The sequence below is a fragment of the Macrobrachium rosenbergii genome, unplaced genomic scaffold (genome assembly GCF_040412425.1).
Source record: "Macrobrachium rosenbergii isolate ZJJX-2024 unplaced genomic scaffold, ASM4041242v1 60, whole genome shotgun sequence".
NCBI lineage: Eukaryota > Metazoa > Arthropoda > Malacostraca > Decapoda > Palaemonidae > Macrobrachium > Macrobrachium rosenbergii.
In genome coordinates, this window is record NW_027100732.1 from 582001 (window position 1) to 604494 (window position 22494).

The following is a 22494-nucleotide window of genomic DNA, read 5'->3' on the forward strand; positions in this document are numbered from 1 at the left end:
AAACTGGAGTCCACGCAGTACAATTTATGATGTCCCTGAAAGGGTACGAACGCCCGTTACAAATTTGTAAGGTGTGAAAAAATAAAACTTAATAAAGTAAGCGCTGATAATTGGAAGGCAATTTCATACGGGACGGCATTATCCCTCTAAATGATTTTGGATTGACATAGAAAAAACTCCCCCTGGGTTTTACGGACCCCCCGATACCATGACGGAAAGCTTCTTCGTGGTTGGGGTTAACCCGAGTTTACGTGGCGATGATACTCTTCGTCGCTTCAAAGGACGCGTGGAGAGTGTTCTTCGTCACGTGTATTCTTATGTCAACGTGTATTCTTATATCAATGTGTATTCTTATATCAAGAACAGGAGCTCGAGTAACTGAGTTACTAGAGCCTTTGCGACGGGACGCTCCTTCGTGACTGGCTTAAGTTTCCGTCAACCTCAGGAAGAAAGCGAAGCATTAGTGGCCGGTTAGGTTAAAAACGGTCGCCGGAAGGCAGTGAGCTGTTAGTCAACCAAGGGGGCAGTTAAAGACTTGAAACTGTCTTCCATTTGGAATTTCAGTACAACTAGTGCTTGCTGGTTAATGCTGTAATTTGACCCAAAAACAAAAAACACCTAAATGGTTCCTTATGTTGTACAGAATCTTCGAAGATGCTGTTATAGTCCCGTGCGGGCCAAGAAGTAGCATCCACACTCGTAAACAGGGCAAAACGGAGGTGGCGACGTTTCGGGCATCCGCGACAAACGTGGCGACTGTGAGAGAGGCAATGAACGTACGGCGACGAAACGTGTATCAGTGGAAAGGCCAGGAAATTCTACACGTGGCCAATCGCGTGAGATTCGAGACAGATTAACGACTGCAATGCGGTGGCACAATTTGTGTGAAGCGGCGAGACGTTCGGCGTCTTCGCAAACGGAACGCGTACGAGACCCGTCGCTTCCAAACACACGTGTGCGTTCGTCACCCATCGGAGGGGACACGACGGAACAAGAGCGTCCCGTTTTCTCTCACCCGCGGAACGCAGCTTCTGCCGTACAACATTTCCGTCCGTTTCTCCCCAACCGTCGCCGTCTCGATTTACGTACAGTCGCCACCGCTTGCGTTGCCACGCAAGCATTCCAATCGTGTACTCGTAACGTTCCACCGAATCTTCTGTATCGAACTGTACGTATGTTTCTGTTCGCGAAGGCGCCTAACGTCTCGCCATTCTACTGATACACGTTTTATCACTGTACGTTCACTGTCTCTCTCACAGTCGCCATGTTTGTCGCGGATGCCCGAAACATTACCTCTGTCATGCCCTGTCTGTGTGTAGAGGCTACCTTTCGGCCCGCACAGGCCAATAACAACATCTTTGAAGAATCTCCACATTCATTCATTAAAGAACTACCAATAAACCAGTCAACACCAAGCTCTTCGTTGGGCGAGCCGGTAGAGCTGCGGACTGTCGCTCGATGGGTCGGAGTTCAACTCCCCCGGCCGGCTGATGAAGAGTCAGAGGAATTTATTTCCGGTGATAGAAATTCATCTCTCGCTGTAATGTGGTTCGGATTCCACAATAAGCTGTAGGTCCCGTTGCTAAGTAACCAACTGACAACGGAAATGTTGTACGGTGGATGTTGCGTTCCGCGGGTGAGAGAAAACGGGATGTTCTCGTTCTGTCTTATCCACTCTTGTGGATGACGAACACACGCAGTTAAGTAACAGCAATGCTACAAGGCTCCTTTCCCTCAATATCTCTCTCTCTCTCTCTCTTTACCTCAATCTCTCTCTCTCTCTCTCTCCCTTAATCTCTCTTTCTCTCTCTATACATATACATTAATATATATATACGGTCTGAACACGTAGGGAGAATGGAAACGCACTCATATAAAAGAGACTTTTTATTCTTATATTTATACTATCTGGGTACTGACAATACATATATGAGCTGTATTTAAGAAAATGGTTTACATTGAAAAAAAAAACTGGTTTATACTGGAGTATACCGGTTTATATTGGAAGAAACTGGTTTGTGTTGGATGAAACTGGTTTACATTGGAAGAAAAACTGGTTTAAAATTCAAAGAATACTGGTTCATATATCTTAAAAATTGGTTTATATTGGAAGAAACTGATTTATACTGGAGAATACTGGTTTATATATTTAAAAAACTGGTTTGTTTAAAAACCTGGTTTATATCTAAAATAAAAACTGGTTTATACTGGTCTACGTTTGAAATTAAAACCGGTAAATTTTTAAAACATGCAAAAAAACTGTTTTATGTTTTCAATTAAAACCAGTTTTTATATTTAAAAACATGAAAAAACTGGTTTATGTTTGAACATATAACAGGTTTATATTGAAAAACTTTACAATAAACTGGTTTATATTAAAATACATGCAAAAAACTGGTTTCTGTTTGAAATTAAAACTGGTTTATATTGAAAAAATTTACAAAAACTGGTTTATAACTGAAAATAAAACTGGTCTATTTTAAAAACATGCAAAAACTGGTTTATATTGAAATTAAAGCTGGCTTATATTAAAAAACATGCAAAAAACTGGTTTATGTTGATTTTAAAACTGGTCTATATTGAAAAAACTGGCGTACACTAAAAACAGTTGGCCCGACTTTGTACCAGACTGGTTTATCAAACCCTGAATAAACTAAACCAGTCACTAAGAAAACTGGTTTTAAAAGTAAAACTGAGATCTACACATGGCAACACTTCCATTAAATATCACAGATGGAACTGAGTCTGCGGCCGTCGGCCAATCGCAGCGGCCGATTGGGCCCGAGGCGGCCAATTGGGACAGCCAATCGCAGCGGCCGATTCTGCTCCTTGGCGGCCAATTGCGACGGCTCTAGAGTCCCTGGCCAATCAGGACGGCCGACTCTGCTCCTTGACGGCCAATCAGGACAGATGCCAGAGCCGGCAGCCAATCAGAACAGCCTTGGGATCGTCGACCAATCACAACAGCTGCTTCTCTTCATCGTCGACCAGTCAGGACAGCTGCCTTAGTCATCGACCAATCAGGACAGCTGCTTCTCGACGTCAAGGACCAATCAGGACAGCTGCTTCTTCTCTTCGTCATCGACCAATCAGGACAGCTGCTTCTCTTCCTCATCGACCAATCAGGACAGCTGCTTCTCTTCGTCAATGACCAATCAGGACAGCTGCCTTAGAGTCATCGACCACAACCAATCACAACAGCTGATTCTCTTCGTCATCGACCAACCAGGACAGCTGCTTCTCCTCTTCCTCATCGGCCAATCGGGGCCGCTTCTCCTCCTCCTCTTCTGCGTTGTCGACCAATCACAACCTCTTCTCCTCCTCCTCATCGACCAATCACAGCAGCGTCTCCTCCTTCTCCTCGTCATCGACAAATCTTCGTCGACCAATCACAGCCGCTTCTTCTCCCCTTCCTCCTCCTCCTCCTCGACCAATCACGGCCGCTTCTCCGCCGCCGCCTCGGTCCCCGTCCTCCTCCTCCTCCTGCGGGCTGAGACGACGGCGGCGGCAGCCTGGAGGACATTGGCTGCCAGGGACAGGGTGAGGAAGCCCGCCAGGTACGGGACCAGCCAGAAATAGTAGAATCTGTCGGGTGAAACAGGAGTCTTTTGAGACATTTTGAGACATTTTGAAACTGAAACATCGATGAAACAGGACTGGAAGATTACTTTGAAACGTTCGGAGACGTTCTGGAACTGAAACATCCCGTGAAACAGGATTATTTTGGAACATTTGGAGAGATTTGGAAACATTTCGAAACATTTGGAGGCATTCTGAAACATCTGGAGACATTTTGAAACTGAAACATCGATGAAACAGGACTGCAAGATTACTCTAAGGCATTTTGAAGCATTCTGAAACTGAAACATCATCGTGAAACTACGAACCTCTTCGACAGGACGCCCTCGACGTCAGCTCCCTCCCGGAGCCTCAGGAGTGCGAGGCCGAGTTGGAGCCGAGAGCCCTCGTTCAAAGCCTTGGACTTGAGGCATGCTGGGTATGATGAGGCGGAGGTGGAGGCGGAGGTTAGGAAGCCAAAAGGGGAGGAGGAGGAGGAGGAGGAGGAGGAAGATGCGGAGGCGGTGGCGGAACCTGACGAAGAGCAATCCTTACGGTGGTACAGGTGGAAGAGACCCGGGTCCGGCGCTCGCAGGACCTGCCGAAACAAAACGGGGTTGGAGGTGAAACTGGGGCGGTATTTTGGTTATGGGAGGTGAAACTGGGAGGTGAAACTGAGAAGTGAAACTGGGAGGTGAAACTGGGAGGTGAAACTGAGAAGTGAAACTGAGAAGTGAAACTGGGAAGTGAAACTGGGAGGTGAAACTGAGAAGTGAATCTGGGAGGTGAAACTTTGAGGTGAAATTGGGAAGTGAAACTTTGAGGTGAAACTGAGAGGTGAAACTGGGAGGTGAAACTGGGGCGGTATTTTGGCAAAACTGGGAAGTTAAAAAAATGGGTACGAAACGGGAGGAATTAAGGTTATTTAGAGGACATTTTGAAACATTTGGAGGCATTTTGAAACTGTGGCAACATTTTGGGATGGAAGCATCTTGAAACTGAAACAGTTTAAAAGTGACACATTATGAAACTGAAACATTACAAAGACTTCACGAGACTGAAACCCTTTAAAACTGAAACAATTTGAAACTTCCTGAAACTGAAACGGCAGCCTCACCTTCATGTTGGCCATTCTGACGGGCGCTCGGAGCGCCTGGTCCTCCGCGCCCAGGCGCGAGGTGGGGAACCCCGGCCGCGCGGTAGTCGGAGGCGAAGACGCAGGCCATGCCGTACCCGAACTCCCTCCAGAAGCCGGCCGCTTCCGACACCTCCAGGCGGTCGGCGCCGGCTGCCGCCGCGGCGTCCGCGGTGGGCGGGGGGTCGCCGTCCCCCAGGGGGCGGACGAGGCGGGGATTGTAGAGGGAGAAGAGGACGGGGAAGTAGGCCTGCCGGCCTTCCACCGCGTTGGCGCGGCAGCGGCGGAAGAAGTCGGCCTTCGGGAGGACGTCCACGTCGCAGAAGAAGAGGAGGTCTCCTCCTCCTGCGGGAGAAGGAGCCGCCTCCACCTTAGCGTCCTCCTCCTCCTCCCCCTTCCGCCGCCTCCTCCTCCTCCGCTTCAACACCTCCTCGACCCCGACGTCCAATCCCCTCCCGCGGGAGAACTCCGCCTCCCTCCCCGCTTCTCCCTCCAAGGGCACGAACGACCACTCGATGCCCGGCGTGGCGGCGGAGGAGAGCGCCCTGCGGGCGGCCTCCCGCGCCTCCTCCGCCGCCGCGTCGGCGAAGTAGACGACGGTGAGGGTGAGGTGGTGGTCCTCGGGGAGGACCGCCCCCACCAGGTGGTCGAGGAAGAGGGAGAACTTGTCTGTGCGGCCTTTCAGGGCCACCACCAGGTTCACCACCTGGGGGAGGAGAGGCGATGATTAATTTGGTTTTAAATCTTGATTAAATCGGTTTTAAAATCTTAATTAATTTGGTTTTGAATCTCGATTAAATTGCTTTAAACTGGTTTTAAATAATGATCAATTGAGGTTTAAACTGAGCAGATTTTAAGTCTTGATTAAATTGGTTTTAAAATATTAATGAAACTGGTTTTAAAATCTGAATTAATTTTATTTTTGAATCTTGATTAAATTGGTTTTAAATTATTAATGAAATTGGTTTTAAAATCTGAATTAATTTTATTTTTGAATCTTGATTAAATTGGTTTTAAATTATTAATGAAATTGGTTTTAAAATCTGAATTAATTTTTATTTTGAATCTTGATTAAATTGCTATAAATTGGTTTTAAATCTTGATTAAATTGGATTTAAATTGGTTTAAATCGGTTTTAAATCTTAATTGAATTGGTTTTAAAATCATTATTAAATTAGTTTAAAAATATTGTTAGGCTGTTTTTAAAATTTGAATTAAATTGGTTTTAAAATATTAAATTGTTTAAAGTCTTGATTACATTGGTTTTAAAATTTGAATTAAATTGGTTTTAAAATCTTAATCAAATTGGTTTTATATCTTAATTAAATTTGTTTTATATCTAATTAAATTGGTTTTATATCTTAATTAAATTGGTTTTATATCTTAAAATAGTTTTATAATTTCAATTAAAATGGTTTAAAATCTCAATTAAATTGGTTTTAAATCATAATTAAAAACAGGTTTTAACCTAAGAAATAAATCACATTTTTAAACCAAAATTAAACAGATTTTAAACATAAAAGTAAGAGATTTAAACCAAAAGTAAAAATAATAAACAATCCAGATTTTAAACCAAAATAAAAAATTAAAACAAATTTACAACCAAACTTAACCAATTTTAAACCAAAAACAAAAAAGATTTAAACCAAATATTAATCAGATTTCAAACCCAAAATAAAAATAACAAAAAATAGATTTTAAACCAAAAACAAAAATAAACCAAAAAACCTCACCAGCCGGTCGCTGGACTCGATGGTCCTGACCACCCTGGGCGTCGGCTCCAGCTGCTGGAAGAGGGTCAAGCGGGTCGTGACCCCGCGACCCGGGTCGCCGAAGGAGAGGTCGTACTCAACACCTTCCGCCAACCACCTGTAGCGGCCCCCGAGGTATCTCCGCCCCCCTGGCAGCGACCCCTCTCCCTCCAGGTGGCGGAGGGCGGCCGCCCTAGCAGAGGTCAGCTGTTTGACCTCCTGTCGGGTCAGAGGTCGGCTTGGGGAGGAGTCCGACCCCTCCGGGGTCTGGTAGGCGCTGAGGTCATCGCCGTCGAAGTAGCGGAAGATCACCTCGTCTCCGCTGGGGGAGGAGGGGGAGGTCATATTAGTTAGGAGGGTTTGATCTTGACCTATGTTGACCTGAGGTGTCAGAAGGGGTTTTGATCTTGACCTATATTGACCTGAGGGGTCACAAGTGGTTTTGATCTTGATCTACATTGACATGATGGGTCAGGATGGGTTATGATCTCGACCTATGTTGACCTGATTTTAATCTCAGGTCAAAGTTACTGTAGCTTTACTTACATTGTGACCCCGCCATTGGGCTCTGGCTCGGGGTAGTTGAATGACCTCTCCTCCTCATCCTGTGCCCCTGCCCGGCGACTGTCCGGCGAATCGACCCTGACTGGTGGGTGAACCAGTTAATTAACATATATTTGACCTTTTGTGACCTTATATGACCCATATTTGACCTTGTATGACATTATTTCACCCTCAGTGACCTTATTTGACCTTATATGACATGATGTGGCCTTACACAAACTTATTTGACCTTATGTGACCTTATTTGACCTTACATGACCTAATTTGACTATGTGACTCTAACCTAATTTGAATTTATTTCACCTTACATGAACTTATATGACCTTATGTGACCTACTTTGACCTTATTTCACCTTAAATGACCTAATTTGACCTCATTTTGACTTAAGCGACCTAGTTTGACCCTACGTGACCTCATGTGACCCCGCCCGACTCACCGGTGGAGACGTACAAGGCGGCCAATAGGAGGAGGCCGACGGAGAGGAAGAGGAGGAGGAGGCGGCACTGGGAAGTCCTCAGCCTCCGCGGGACGGCCAGGAACATCCTCCCGGGATCGATCTGGTGGGGGGGGGGAGAGAATGAGAGAGAGAGAGAGAGAGAGAGAGAGAGAGAGAGAGAGAGAGAGAGAGAGAGAGAGAGAGAATATATATATATATATACAGTAGAGAGAGAGAGAGAGAGAGAGAGAGAGAGAGAGAGAGAGAGAGATATGTATATATATACAGTAGAGAGAGAGAGAGAGAGAGAGAGCGAGAGAGAGAGAGAGAGAGAGAGAGAGAGAGAATATATATATATATATATACAGTAGAGAGAGAGAGAGAGAGAGAGAGAGAGAGAGAGAGAGAGAGAGAGAGAGAGAGAGAGAGAGAGAGAGAGAGAATATATATATATACAGTAGAGAGAGAGAGAGAGAGAGAGAATATATATATATATACAGTAGAGAGAGAGAGAGAGAGAGAGAGAGCGAGAGAGAGAGAGAGAGAGAGAGAGAGAGAGAGAGAGATATATATATATACAGTAGAGAGAGAGAGAGAGAGAGAGAGAGAGAGAGAGAGAGAGAGAGAGAGAATATATATATATACAGTAGAGAGAGAGAGAGAGAGAGAGAGAGAGAGAGAGAGAGAGAGAGAGAGAGAGAGAGAGAGAGAGAATATATATATATACAGTAGAGAGAGAGAGAGAGAGAGAGAGAGAGAGAGAGAGAGAGAGAGAGAATATATATATATATACAGTAGAGAGAGAGAGAGAGAGAGAGAGAGAGAGAGAGAGAGAGAGAGAGAGAGAGAGAGAGAGAGAGAGAATATATATATATATACAGTAGAGAGAGAGAGAGAGAGAGAGAGAGAGAGAGAGAGAGAGAGAGAGAGAGAGAGATAATAATATATATACAGTAGAGAGAGAGAGAGAGAGAGAGAGAGAGGGAGAATAATATATATATATATATACAGTAGAGAGAGAGAGAGAGAGAGAGAGAGAGAGAGAGAGAGAGAGAGAGAGAGAGAGAGAGAGAGAGAGAGTAGGACACAAAATCCTCTTTGTTATGCCGGAGATGAGTAGCCGGTTTTATAGTCACAGAATAATAAAGAGGTCTGCGATGACTCTTTCTCTCTCTCTCTGTTTCACACAGTTGATCCTTTCCCTCTCTCTCTCTCTCTCTCTCTCTGTATCTATATATATCTCTCTCTCTCTCTCTCACTCTCTCACTCTCTCTCTCTCATAGGCAACTTGCCAATGCCCGTCCCAAGGTAATCTTATCATGAATGAATTAATTAAATTTTTAAAAAAATTAATAACTCGATTATTATTCAAAATACAAATCCGGAAAATTAATTAATAATTCCCTAAATTAAAAAATTATTCAATAAACCGTATAAATAAATTATCGTTCAATTATTAATCATCGTTACCTTCTTAATATATATATTTTTTTAAATATTTCGTGACGTCACCGATGACGTCACCGACTGGAACTGCTGTGATGATGATGATGACGTCACTTTCCCGCGCAAAATGTATGCCTGGAAATCGGAATGATGACGTCACTTTCCCGCGCAAAAAAAAAATGTATGCATACACTCGCTCTTTCTCTCACTCTGTCTCTCTTTTTTCTGTCTCTCACTGTCTCCGTCTCTCTCTCTCTGTCTCTCTCTTTTCTCTCTCTCTGTCTCTGTCTCTGTCTCTCTCTCTCTCTCTCTCTCCCGGCTAGAATCAATACGAGCGGGGGGAAAATATTATTTATTTCCCGTCCCCGCCGCCGCGCCCTTTCTCGATTCCCGCCGAGAGACGTCTCTAACGAGAGAGAGAATCTCTCTCTCGGTTTATCTCTCTCTCTCGCCGCCGAGAGAGAGAGAGACGCGGCGAAAAACGAGAGAAATCGAGATGTGAATCGGAGAGACGAGAGAGGGACGCTCTTCACTCGGCCACGTCTCAGCTTCTACTGAGATGCGGGAGGAGAGAGAGAGGGGAGGCGTTGTGACGTCACTACCCACCAGGCTCTGTCCTCTCCCACCCCCCCCTCCAAAAATCAGGGGGGTCTCGTAAATCACGAGATTCAGTCTCGTGAAAAAGGTGACATAATATTAAGGTGATCAAATTGTTAAAACATTAATATAAAAAATATGAATTTTTATATATTTTATAAATGTAAAATTGATAGAATATTAATTCTATATATCTCATATATGATGAAGAAAGATCAATAATTATTAAGGTGATAAAATTGATAAAAAATATGAATTTTTATATATATATTTTATATATAAGGAAGAAAGAATTTATATAATAATAATAATAATAATAATAATATTTTATATATTGATAAAATAAAAAAATAAATATATATATTTATTTGATATATTTCTATACAAAAAATAAGGTTGAAATAAAATAAAAAAATATATATAAAATTTATTTTATATATTTCCAGAAAAAATATATACAAAAAACTTACATAAATATATATAAATATATTAAATATTTTAATAAAAATATATAGAAAATGATTTTTTATTTGTGATTTTATTCAATAAATATCTATGTATAAAATTCTCAGCCAATCAGAGAGTAGCAGCGTCGACAGTAATCGACCAATGAGAGGGAAGGGAGAGAGATCCGGCCAATCAGAGGCGCCGGCGAATAAATATTACAATAAATATTAAACAATCAGGGATGAAGGTCAAGATAATATTGACCAATCAGAGAAGAGAGTCGATGATATATCGGCCAATCAGAGAAGAAAGTCAAGATAATGACGACCAATCAGAGAAGAGATTCGATGGTACACCGACCAATCAGAGAAGAAAGTCAATGACATACCGACCAATCAGAGAATATCTCAACAAATTATCGACCAACAGGAACAAAGGAGTTTAAAATCGACCAATCACAGAGTATCTCGAGAAAATATCAACCAATCAGAGAAAAGGACAGTTCAAAACCGACCAATCAGAGAGTGTCTCGACGTCCGGAGGAGCCCGGGATCGACCAATCGGAGGGCTTCCGGGGACGCGGGGTCGCGCCCCCGCCCTCACTTCCTCCTGTAGGCGAACTGGGCGAAGTAGTCCTGCTTCCAGCACTTGCACGACCCCGGCACCAGGAACCAGTCGTAGTAGAGGCGGACCTGCGGGTAGGGAGGAGAGGTCAGGGTCACGAGGTCACAAATAAGTGGGAATTCAAGGTCACAGAGTCGTAAGGTCACAAATAAGTGGAAATTCAAGGTCACAAATAAGTGGGAATTCAAGGTCACAAATAGTGGGAATTCAAGGTCACAAATAAGTGGGAATTCAAGGTCACAGAGTCATGAGGTCACAAATAAGTGGGAATTCAAGGTCACAGAGTCATAAGGTCACACATAAGTGGGAATTCAAGGTCACAAATAAGTGGGAATTCAAGGTCACAAATAAGTGGAAATTCAGGGTCACAAATAAGTGGAAATTCAAGGTCACAAATAAGTGGGAATTCAGGGTCACAAATAAGTGGAAATTCAAGGTCACAAATAAGTGGAAATTCAAGGTCACAAATAAGTGGAAATTCAATGTCACAAATAAGTGGAAATTCAAGGTCTAAAGGTCACAAATGAGTGGAAATTCAAGGTCACAAAGGCATAAGGTCACAAATAAGTGGAAATTCAAGGTTAGAAATAAGTGGGAATTCAAGGTCACAAATAAGTGGAAAATCAAGGTCACAAAAGTGGAAATTCGAGGTCACAAACAAATGGAAATTCAAGGTCACAAATAAGTGGGAAATCAAGGTCACGAGGTCACACCCACCTGAAAGCAGCCGACCTCGTCGTGCCCGTCGCAGTGCTCGGAGGTCGTGGGTGGCTCCTTGCTGCCAGCGTTGCTGGTGGGCCCTGTACCCCCCTGCCTCTTCTGGAGGTCGTAAGGGAAGGGGTCGGGAATGGGAGGGTTGCCGGGCGCGACCACGGCTGCCCGGCTGCAGACGGGAATGAATTTAATTAATAATAATAATAATAATATGGTTTGGTCATGTAGAGAAATAAGAAGACTTCACATATAAGCACAAACATTAACACGGGCACATGATACCCACCTCAGATCCGGCTGGCTCCGATGCCCCGAGGGGGCCAGGTGGGCATCCGGGTAGTACACCTCGGCCACGAGCAGCGACACCCAGCGCGGGGTCGCGAGGCACGCGCCCCCCGCCACGTAGTGGCAGCGGCTGGCCAGGCACCGGGTGACCTCCACGGTCTGGGTGAAGTACCCCTCGTAGGGTATCTGGACCACGTAGCGCCACATGCCCCTGTGGTTGCGGGCGTAGACGGGCGTCACGTACTCCACGGCCGAGGGGCACGGGGTCAGCGGCTGCGCGCCGTTGGCACCAGTGCCCAGGGCGTTCAGGGCAGAGTCCAGGTCTGCCCCGCTGCCATCGTGGCGGTCCTGTGCCCCGGCTCCTATGCCCGAGGAAGATGCCCCGGATTTTCCGGACATCGTGTTGTACAGGAGGCAGAAGAGGCCCCAGTTGTCGTCGCAGAATGCCCGGGCATTGCTTGCCCCGAATGCCCGGCCTTCGGCGGGCACGTCCTCCTCATCCTCTTCTTCTTCTCGCCGGGCATTGTCGCTTCGGGTGTCTCTGGATGCCCGGACATCCTGAAGGAGCTCCTCTTTCACTGAATCAATGCCCTGGGCATCCAGCTCCGCCTCCTCCATTCGGGCATCTCCACCAACGGATCTGATTGGCCGACGGATGATCCGGAACTGCTCGCTGGATACAGAGAGTTAATTAGGGCTAATTATGCCCAACTATGCCTGGGTATTTGGGCATTCATGCCCAAATACCCAGGAACAATTGGGCATCGTTGTTAAATACCCAGACCTAATTAGGCTTCATATCTAGTTGTCTCTAATACCCAGATCTAATTATCCCAAACTACTGTCATTAAAATGCCCATATACCCACCCCTTTTAGGCTCCATGCACAGATACCCAGGCTTGATAAGAGCTGGGCATTTGGGCATTAGGGAAACTTAATGATAATAAAGGATAATGCAGCCTAATCTACCCCTTAATATCAGGGCCCAACCATGCCCAATCAGTCCCAAGGGCATCCGGGCATCATCCAGGCATCCCTTACCTTAGGGGCACGTTGGGGGTCCTCAGCTTCGCTACCCGGGGCAGGGTCCTGTCCTCCTTCAGGATGGGCAGCGTCCGGCTGAAGAAGTCCAGCGCCAGGTCCCGCACCAGCTCGCTGCCGGGTACGGAAATGCCCCGCCAGGGCCATTGGTGGGTATTAGTGGCCTTGAAATTATCCTTAAAATGCTCTGAAAATACACCCTTAAAATGCCCCCCCTTCAAATACCCATTACAAACTCCCGTTCAAATACTCACAAGGGGTACGAGTGCCCCATGACGCTTTGCCCCATGGGGTTGAGGGGCAGGTGCCCGTCGTTCAGGTCTCCGCAAAGGTTGTTCAGGCTGAGCTCCGCCTCCTCCGGGCTCTCCAGGGCACCTGGCGGAGGAGGAATCGACCAATGAGAGGAGAGGTCAGCCAGTGCCTGTCATGCCCCAAAAATGCCCATAAATATTCAAGATGCCCCAAAATACCCACAGATATCTAACAAATGACACTAAAATACTCACATATATCTAAAAATATAAACAGATGCCCCTAAAATACCCACTGATAACTATAAATACCCAGAAATGCCAAAATGCCCAAGGATAGACAAAATGCCCCAAAAATACCCACATAAACCCCAAAAATGTCCCTTAATACCCACAGATATAAAAAAATGACACTAAAATGCCCACATACACCCAAAAGTACCCACTGATAACTATAAATGCCCAAGAAATACCCAGATTCCAAAGAATGCCCCAAAATACCCACCTAAACTCAGGACCTAAGAGTCTTAGCATTAAAGAAGGACTTTTGATCATGCCCACAAATATCCAAATTACCCCAAAAATGCCGAAAATACCCACAGGTACCCAATAAGTACCCTAAAATGCCCATAAATACCCTAAGATACCCACAAATACCCTAAAATACCCACAAATACCCATAAATACCCACTGATATCTTCAAATACCCCAAAAATACCCACTGATACCACAAAAATACCCAGATACCAAATACTACCCCAAAAATACTCACTGATACCTCAAAAATACCCCCAAATACCCACTGATACCACAAAAATACCCACAGATGCCCAAAACTACCACAAAAGTACCCACAAATACCCCAAAAGTACTAACAAATACCACTAAAATACCCAAAAATGCCCCAAAATACCCACAGATGCCCAATAAGTGCCTTAAAATACCGACAAATACCCTAAAATAACCCAAAAATACCCTAAAAAACCACAAATACCTTAAAATACCCCCCAAATACCCACCGATACCTTAAAATGCCCACTGATACCACAAAAATACCCACAGATACCAAAAGCTACCCCAAAAATACCCACTGACGACTCAAAAATACCCACAAAATACCCACAACTACCACAAAAATACCCAAAAATGCCCCAAAATACCCACCGAGACAGGGAATCCTTGACTGGACGTAGGGAGGCTTCCTGACCTTTGGGGGCACCTTCCCTGGGGCCTCCTGGAAGGCATAATACCCCTCTGGGTATTCCTGTGGGGCTTCCTGCTGGGCATGTGCCCCTCCCAGGGCGAGGGAGGTCACCTGGGGGATTAAGATAATTGAGATAATAATCAAGAAAATTAAGGAAATTTAAATAATCAAGAAAATTAAGAAAATAATTAAGATAATTAAGCTAGTAAAAATAATCAAGAAAATTAAGAAAATAATTAAGATAATTAAGCTAGTAAAAATAATCAAGAAAATTAAGAAAATAATTAAGATAATTAAGCTAGTAAAATAATTAAGAAAATTAAGAAAATAATTAAGATAATTAAGCTAGTAAAATAATCAAGAAAATTAAGAAAATAATTAAGATAATTAAGCTAGTAAAATAATCAAGAAAATTAAGAAAATAATTAAGATAATTAAGCTAGTAAAAATAATCAAGAAAATTAAGAAAATCAAGAAAATTTTTAAACAAAGAAAGAAAATGTTTAATAAATTTAAGAAAATAATCAACAAAATCAACAAAATCAAGAAAATTAAGAAAATAATGAAGAAGATTAAGAAAAAATATCAATAAAATTAAGAAAATTATAAAGAAAATAAAAATAATCAAGAAATTTAAGAAAATTATTAAGATTGAGAATAAAAATAATACAGAAAATTTAGAAAATGGTTAAAAATAATCAAGAAAATTAGGAAAACAAAAATAATTAATAAAATTAAGCAAATAAAGAAAACAATCAAGAAAATAAGAATAATCAACAAAAATAAGAAAATAATAAATAAAGAAAATTAAATAAATCAAAAAATTAAGAAAATCAATAAAAATAAGAAAATTATCAAAATGAAAATAATTAAGAAAATAACTAAGAGAGTCATTCAAGCAATTAAAATAAACACAGTAATGAAGAAAATTAAGAAAACAACAAAGAAAATCAAGAAAATAAACAAGAAAATCAAGAAAATAATAAGTTTAAAACCACACAGTCTAGAACAAGTAATTTCTCCCATAAGGTTCTCAAGAAAACATTGGTCCGAGGCAGGACTGATTTTCTCATTGATTATCGTTCAGCTTCGTTCGGTCCCATAAGGTTTGTTAAGGGGTTAAACGAAGGTGTCCGAAACATTCTGAAAAATGGCCGTTTCTAAACGAACGAGCTTATAGATTTTTTCTTTTATTATTTTTTAACGGTTTTTTGTGGTATATCTTTCTCCCTCTCTCTCTCTCTCCTTCACAGCAGATCATACTGCTGTTTAGAGTCTTCTTCTTCTTCGCAGCAGCAGTAACAGCAGCAGCAGTAACAGCAACAGCTGTAACAGCAGCAGAGCAGCGGCCCCTGCAATCGGCAGCTACGGGTCGGTAAATAGCGGTTCCGCCTCGACCGACGCTGAATACATTTGCATCTGGGGATGCCGCCGCCGCCGCCGCCGCCGCCGCCTCTGGGACTGCCCTGAGAGAGAGAGAGAGAGAGAGAGAGAGAGAGAGAGAGAGAGAGAGAGAGAGAGAGAGGAAACGTGGAAAGGGGAGTTTGGAAGAGATAAAGAGATGGAGAGAGAGAGAGAGAGAGTTACGTACTATATGGAAATAAAGTTAGACAGAGAGAGAGAGAGAGAGAGAGAGAGAGAGAGAGAGAGAGAGAGAGAGAATTACGTATATGGAAAGAAAGTTAGACAGAGAGAGAGAGAGAGAGAGAGAGAGAGAGAGAGAGAGAGAGATACAGGAACATAAAGAAATAGTTTTAGAGAGAGAGAGATAGAGAGAAAGTTACACGAAGGGGGAGAGAGGGAGAGAGAGAGATACAAAGAGCAAAAGAGAGAGAGTGAGAAAGAGAGCAAAAAGGAAGCGAGAAAAGGGTTAGAGAGAGAGAGAGAGAGAGAGAGAGAAACCTCACCTAAAAAAACAAGAATTCCACCAAAACCGCCCTTTTTCAAAATGCTTCGGACACCTCCGTCAAATCCTCAACAAACCTTACGGGACCGAACGATACTGAACGATAATTAATGAGAATCAAATTAGTACCATATTCCCGTCTTTTGAAACCATTTCTCTCTGTCTTTCTCTCTCTATCTCTCTCTAACTTTCTCTCCTCATCTCTCTCTCCGCCCCAACACCGCCCGCACGCCCGTACAACGTTTAATAACGGTGTGGGCGTGACGTCACACGGTCTCCAAACTCGCATGTCGGCAGAGTTGCCAACATGGCGCCACAATCCCGCTACTTCTATATAACGGATTTATGCGCATTTCGAGTTTTAAAGCGCATTTATGCGTCAAAAATGCTTCTATATACGTTCATCTATGCGGCGTCATGCGGAAACATGCGCGCACTCCTCATAAAAGCGCGCAAACGCGTTCTAGGTCAGCGGCCTAGAATCGGCCATGTTGGCACGCCTGGTCTCTCTCCTGGCCTCCGGGCGCAGCGCAAACGGGTTTCCGTTCCCTAATGGCGGAAGGAATATGTGGCTGCATATTTAGGGCCATATCTCGCATGAATACCTAATATGCTTCCCCCTTCCCGCGACCTTTATGACCTGACCTTTCGAGGGGGGGGTGGGGGTCAGGTGGGCCGGGTCAGGGGTCACAGGTCGTAACAGCTCGGTGGTTGGCACGGCTGCGGGTGCCCTACTGAACGCGACCTTTAACATTCCTTACGGGGATAAATTAAGGCGGGAAACGGGAATGTGTCCTACTGAACGCGGCCTTTAACATTCCTTATGGGAATTAATTAAGGCGGGAAATGAGTGTGCCTTACTGAACGCGGCCTTTAACATTCCTTATGGGAATAAAACCTTTAACATTCCTTATGGGGATTAATCGTCAGGGAAACCGAACGGGAAAATGCCGCGGGGTTTGGGTCGCTGAACGCGACCCAATTATGTAAACAATGGGTTATAATCCCGGAAATTATCGGTTAATTATGATTATATAATTAGTGACGGTTAATATAATTGATAATTATATAATTATAAATAAAATACGATATCTTTCCTCAATTATTAACCCGAAATAGCCCACCAACAGCACGTTTTAAGCCCAAAATCGCCATTAAATAAGGGGAAAAAATCGAAAAAAAATCGTTCTCACTTAAACGTACATATATATAAATTCATATATATATTTTTGTCTGTGCGTCTGTCCGTCACACGCCTCCCCTCTCATCGTACAGACACGCTCTGTTAACCAGGGTTTCTCCCCAGTGCTAAAAAAAATCTGGTCACGTCTGTTGAGGCAAACATATGTCAGTGAGTTTGACAGATTGCAATATTATATATATATATATATATATATATATATATATATATATATTATATATTTATATATATTTATATATATTAATATAAATATATATTTATTTATAAATATAAATATATACATTTAATATATTTGTATATATGAAAATAAAATAAAATAAATAAATAAATAAATAATATATATATATATATATATATATATATATATATATATATATATATATATATATATATATATATATTAGTGCTTATTTACATAACAAATTAAATACACTCTCCCATTTACACACAAATACACTAATATACACATATACACCCTCCAATACACCCACACCTAAAATACACACAAATATACACAAAAAAAAAATCATATCAAAAAATATTCATAGAAAAAAAAATAAAAATGGAAATTCGATCAAACTCACCAAAAGCAATCTACACACCAACATGGTCCTTAAAAATCCCCGTGACGGACCGACGCGCACATACAGACACACACAGAGAGAGAGACAAAAGCGGGGCGTACGCGCGTCCGTCCGACCTCTCCCACGGCTGAAGTCCGACTGAGTCTTAAGACGCCAAGAGGTGTATCTTATATAGGACGCCCCCAAAATGGCAGCCTTTGGGACCGGCCCAAGACGGTCTTGGGCGGTCTCCGGGGCGTTAATGACGTAGATTAATGTTCCGTTGACGTTAATCTGCCGTTATTAACTCCGTTGGTGACGGGGAATGGAGAGTAATTGTTAATATTGGGAATCTTTGCGGCGTCGTGAGGTTTTGAATTCCAGGTGAGGGGGAGGGGGGGGAAAACCGTCTTGGTGACGTCATCGTGACGTAGCGGTGACGTCACGGGGTCGTATGGAGGTGGTGTAGAGGTCTCTCTCTCTCTTTCTCTCTCTCTTGCTCTCAATACTCCTTTCTCACTCTCTCTCTCTCTCTTATTCCTACTTTCTCTCTCTCTCTCTCTTATTCTTCCTTTCTCTCTCTCTCTCTCTCCCTCTTATTTCCTCCTTTCTCTCTCTCTCTCTCATTCCTCTTCTCTCTCTCTCTCTTATTCCTCCTTTCTCTCTCTCTCTCTTATTCTTCCTTTCTCTCTCTCTCTCTTATTTCCTCCTTTCTCTCTCTCTCTCTCTCTCTCTCCTTACACCGAGAAACATCAACAAAGAAGTAAATAGGAGAGAGAGAGAGAGAGAGAGAGAGAGAGAGAGAGAGAGAGAGAGAGAGAGAGAGAGAGTTTTCCGTACAGCCACCTAAGTGAAAATAAACCTATCTTTCGGTGGTCCCGGTATAATGCCCTATGAGCCGCGGCCCACGAAACTTTAACCAAGGCCCGGTGGTGGCCTGTCCCGTATTGTTCCCAGAAGCGGGTTTATGGGTAACTTTGATCTTGAATTAAACAAAAACTACTGAGGAGGCTAGAGGGCTGCAATTTGGTATGTCTGATGTCCGGAGGGTGGGTGGTCAACATACCAATTTGCAGCCCTCTAGCCTCAGTAGTTTTCAAGATCTGAGGGCGGACAGAAAAAGTGCGGGCAGAAAGAGGTGCGGACGGACAAAACCGGCCCTAACCTAACCTTAACCTTGACCTAACCCATACTGCATCCCCTAATTTAGTTTCCTTGGCCGACAGCCAGTTGGGGACGGAAACCCATTCTCCTACCCAACCTCGAGTTTTCAGACCGATAGGTTGGCGGGCCACCGGGTTTACGCAATGGCGCCATCCAAGCCACCACCAGCGAGCGGGATTGAACCCCGGTCTTTGATTTGGCGTGAATAAGGACACTGCCTTGACCAGACCTTGAGATATTACCCATATCAATAACCCCAACCTTTTACAGCAAACTATCGTGCTGGCTTTGTCTGTCCGTCCGTATTTTTTTCTATCCGGCCACAGACCTTAAAAACTACTGAGGCTAGAGGGCTGCAAATTGGTATGTCGATCATCCAGCCTCCAATCATCAAACATACCAAATTGCAGCCCTCTAGCCTCAGTAGTTTTTATTTAAGGTTAAAGTTAGCCATAATCGTGCTTCTGGCAACGGTATAGGATAGGCCACCGCGGTCAGGTTCATGCCGAGAGTTGACATGCTTAATATTTTGACATTACTTGATTGAGCACCTGAAACTGACACTTATAAGTTGTCAAGTAAAATCAGCATTATAGCTACTTTTCACTTCTGCTAGTTTCCTAAAGTGGTATGATAAGTGGCTTTTGAAGGGTATGGGAATGCTTATAGAAAGGGCACTTAATGCCCGTTTCCTTTCAAACATAGGGAGGGTATTACCCACAATCCTCTGTCTCTTGTAAAGTGCCCACTCATAAGAGTGTTAGATTCATGTGTAAAGTGCTTACGAAAACTGATAAGTGTGTTTATAAGTCGCACTTTACTTCGCTTTACGGACAGGCGGACCGTACGCTTCCCAGCGCTGTCGCTTAAGTGACAGCAACGCCGCCGCAAGGTTCCCTTTGCGGGTCCTGAATGACGCATGGGGGGGGGGAGATCGTGTCTCTCGACCCAATTCGGTGCCAGCGAGGACGACGCGATAATATTATTACCGAACAGTACCACGATTGGGTACTTCTACTGTAGATACAACGGGAGGTATTACTATGTGCCTGCCTCTCTCTCTCTCTCTCTCTCTCTCTCTCTTACGCAACTGTAAAGCGCGAACGCACTGCAAAGTCTATGAGATCAAATTATATTCCCCATTCATGAAATGGAGGGAGATTGAAATTGCTATTGTTGAGTTTAAACTTGAAATTACTTCAGTGACTAAAGGTTGAAGATATCGGATGGGCGTAATAATCATACGAGAGACATTCGGAAAGGAACCAACTCGATGGCACTCAAATGAACCAAGTTACAACAGGAGAGTTCGGCAGAACTGAGCGAGTGCTCTGCGTCGGGTGTCGCTTTGGGAACTGAGTTTTCCTACGGTTTTTTGGTTGATTATTGAGAATTCACTGTTATGGGGGAGCTTTTGGTAAAAAGTGGAGTTTCCTTCACTGCGGGGTCCGCCCCCGACTAAGGAACATGGCCTGCTAGGTTAGGTTAGGGTACGTTAGGTTAGTATACTTCCTTTTGTAATAGATTTCCATAGCCAATCCCTTCTTAAAAACATGGCTCCCCGATAACTTGCGCACGCGCGGAACCATTCCGTAACGACAACATGGCGGTCCAGTCTGTCTCCCAACGATTCCCAAAAACCCGCGTTCGTTCCCAGAGGGTCCCCCGACCACGTCGGGTAGACATGAGGTTGATAATAACTGACCGACAATCAACACCGCCGCCTTCTTCATCGGCAACACTAAAAGTATGGAAAAATTGATTCCCAAGATTAATCTGTGCTGATCTATAATTCCAGATGCAGGTTTACAATCACTAATAGCCCTATAATTCCAAAACAGGTTTACAATCACTAATAGCCCTATAATTCCAAAACAGGTTTACAATCACTAATAGCCCTATAATTCCAAAACAGGTTTACAATCACTAATACCATCATTTTCCTTCAATCCCATGAATATATACATTGGAGAACAGTACACTTTACTAATTACAGAACTGGTATGTACATTACCTTCGTGTAATGTCCTTTGGCACCCCCCAAAAAATACCTTGGCCCCACCTAGGGGGTCACAAGTGATGGCATATGCCAGCTATGCCACTGTACTCTACCTCCCAAAACTTAGTTCTTGATCTGTGTAAAAGTAAAATAATGATTGTAATTATTAATTTTTTTTATAGGAAGGGCATTTGATGCCCCGTCTCCTTCTAAAATGTATTTGCTAAGTTGTTCCAGGAGGGGATGTTTACCCAGCCCCCTCCTTCTTCCAAACCCTCCATCTATAAAATCGTCAGATTCCTATGTAAAACATCTATAAAAATGGATGACTGTCTCTGTAAAACCCACTTGACTTTACTTACAGAATAGATTGGCAGTAGATATAAGTGAGACAAAGTGAGGAACCTGAGTAATTTGCAAATAAGTCTGACACTTTGATCAGTGGGCACTTGGTGAGTGCAAGAGGGGCATATGTTGGTTGCCCCTTCACACTCAAAGCTTGCCAAGGGCTGGAGCGGACCTATTTTACCTTAAAATCCCTATTTTGTCTTAAAACATCCCATTTTTCACCTGAAACATCCCAATTTAACTTGTATTTCACCTGAAACATCCCAGTTTCACCTAGATTGCACCCTAAACATCCCAGTTTGACCCATATTGCACCCTAAACATCCCAGTTTGACCCATATTGCACCCTAAACATCCCAGTTTGACCCATATTGCACCCTAAACATCCCAGTTTGACCCATATTGCACCCTAAACATCCCAATTTGACCCATATTGCACCCTAAACATCCCAATTTGACCCATATTGCACCCTAAACATCCCAATTTGACCCATATTGCAGCCTAAACATCCCAATTTGACCCATATTGCAGCCTAAACATCCCAATTTGACCCATATTGCACCCTAAACATCCCAATTTGATTGACAATTGCCTTGATATCATTCTATTTTCAAATGGCAATAGGTAGGATCAATAATTGCCACTTTATATCACTTATGTAATGAAAGTACTTATTATTTTCACCTCACTTGACTAAGCACTTGGAATTGACACTTGGATAAGTTGCCAGATGCTGAGAGTGCTACTTTTCACTTTTGTCACTTGAATGAACCAAGTTACTACAACAAAGTTCAAAGAATAATAATAATATTATTATTATTCTTTTACTCTGTTCCTTTCCAGTGCTGAATGACCCTGTAGGTTCCAGTGCTTGGTCAAGAAGTCTCAGTTCTAGATACCCACTGATACCCATGGCAGTTTCTCCTTCTCTTATTGTTGGGAAGGGCATTTTCTCATGCCCCTCACCTTCCAAAAAGTGTTTTCAAATCAAAATATAACTTGGTGGAGCATGAATCATGAGCCCTTCTTGCACTTATCAAGTCCCCACTTATAAAAGTGTCAGGTTCATATGTAAATTAGTTATGGAAATGAATGAGAATATTTCTGACTCTCACTTCACAGAAACATCACTTATACTTCTGCAACATTGCAAGATTGAGTTGCCTTTGAAACATCACTTGGTGTTGAGAGTGTTCCTTGCAGAGGTAGGGATGTTATTCTTTGTCAGATATCTAGAAAATATTAATTAGAGGCTAT

General features: G+C 43.2%; 2 protein-coding genes across 3 annotated transcripts; both read right to left on the bottom strand.

Annotated features, from left to right (window-relative positions):
* Positions 1-1872: 1872 nt before the first annotated feature.
* Positions 1873-9291, bottom strand: LOC136838309 (chondroitin sulfate N-acetylgalactosaminyltransferase 1-like). The gene is made up of 7 exons (XM_067103184.1): positions 8916-9291; positions 7446-7566; positions 6991-7090; positions 6427-6766; positions 4676-5399; positions 3888-4156; positions 1873-3585 (listed from the first exon to the last, which is right to left on the bottom strand). The coding sequence occupies exons 2-6, from the start codon at positions 7549-7551 to the stop codon at positions 4110-4112; spliced, it is 1317 nt and encodes a 438-aa protein (XP_066959285.1). The 5' UTR covers positions 7552-7566; positions 8916-9291; the 3' UTR covers positions 1873-3585; positions 3888-4109.
* A 611-nt stretch (positions 9292-9902) lies between these two features.
* On the bottom strand, positions 9903-17899 carry spz6 (Spaetzle domain-containing protein 6). Of its 2 annotated transcripts, XM_067103194.1 has the most exons (7): positions 17747-17899; positions 14016-14166; positions 12855-12975; positions 12601-12714; positions 11560-12231; positions 11277-11442; positions 9903-10627 (listed from the first exon to the last, which is right to left on the bottom strand). In XM_067103194.1, exons 1-7 carry the CDS (start codon positions 17768-17770, stop codon positions 10535-10537), a joined length of 1341 nt encoding a protein of 446 aa, XP_066959295.1. In that variant the 5' UTR covers positions 17771-17899; the 3' UTR covers positions 9903-10534. The 2 variants fall into 2 exon arrangements, with proteins under 2 accessions (XP_066959295.1, XP_066959294.1); XM_067103193.1 differs by lacking the exon at positions 12601-12714 and having other exon boundaries at positions 10387-10627; positions 17747-17888.
* Between the last annotated feature and the right edge of the window lie 4595 nt (positions 17900-22494).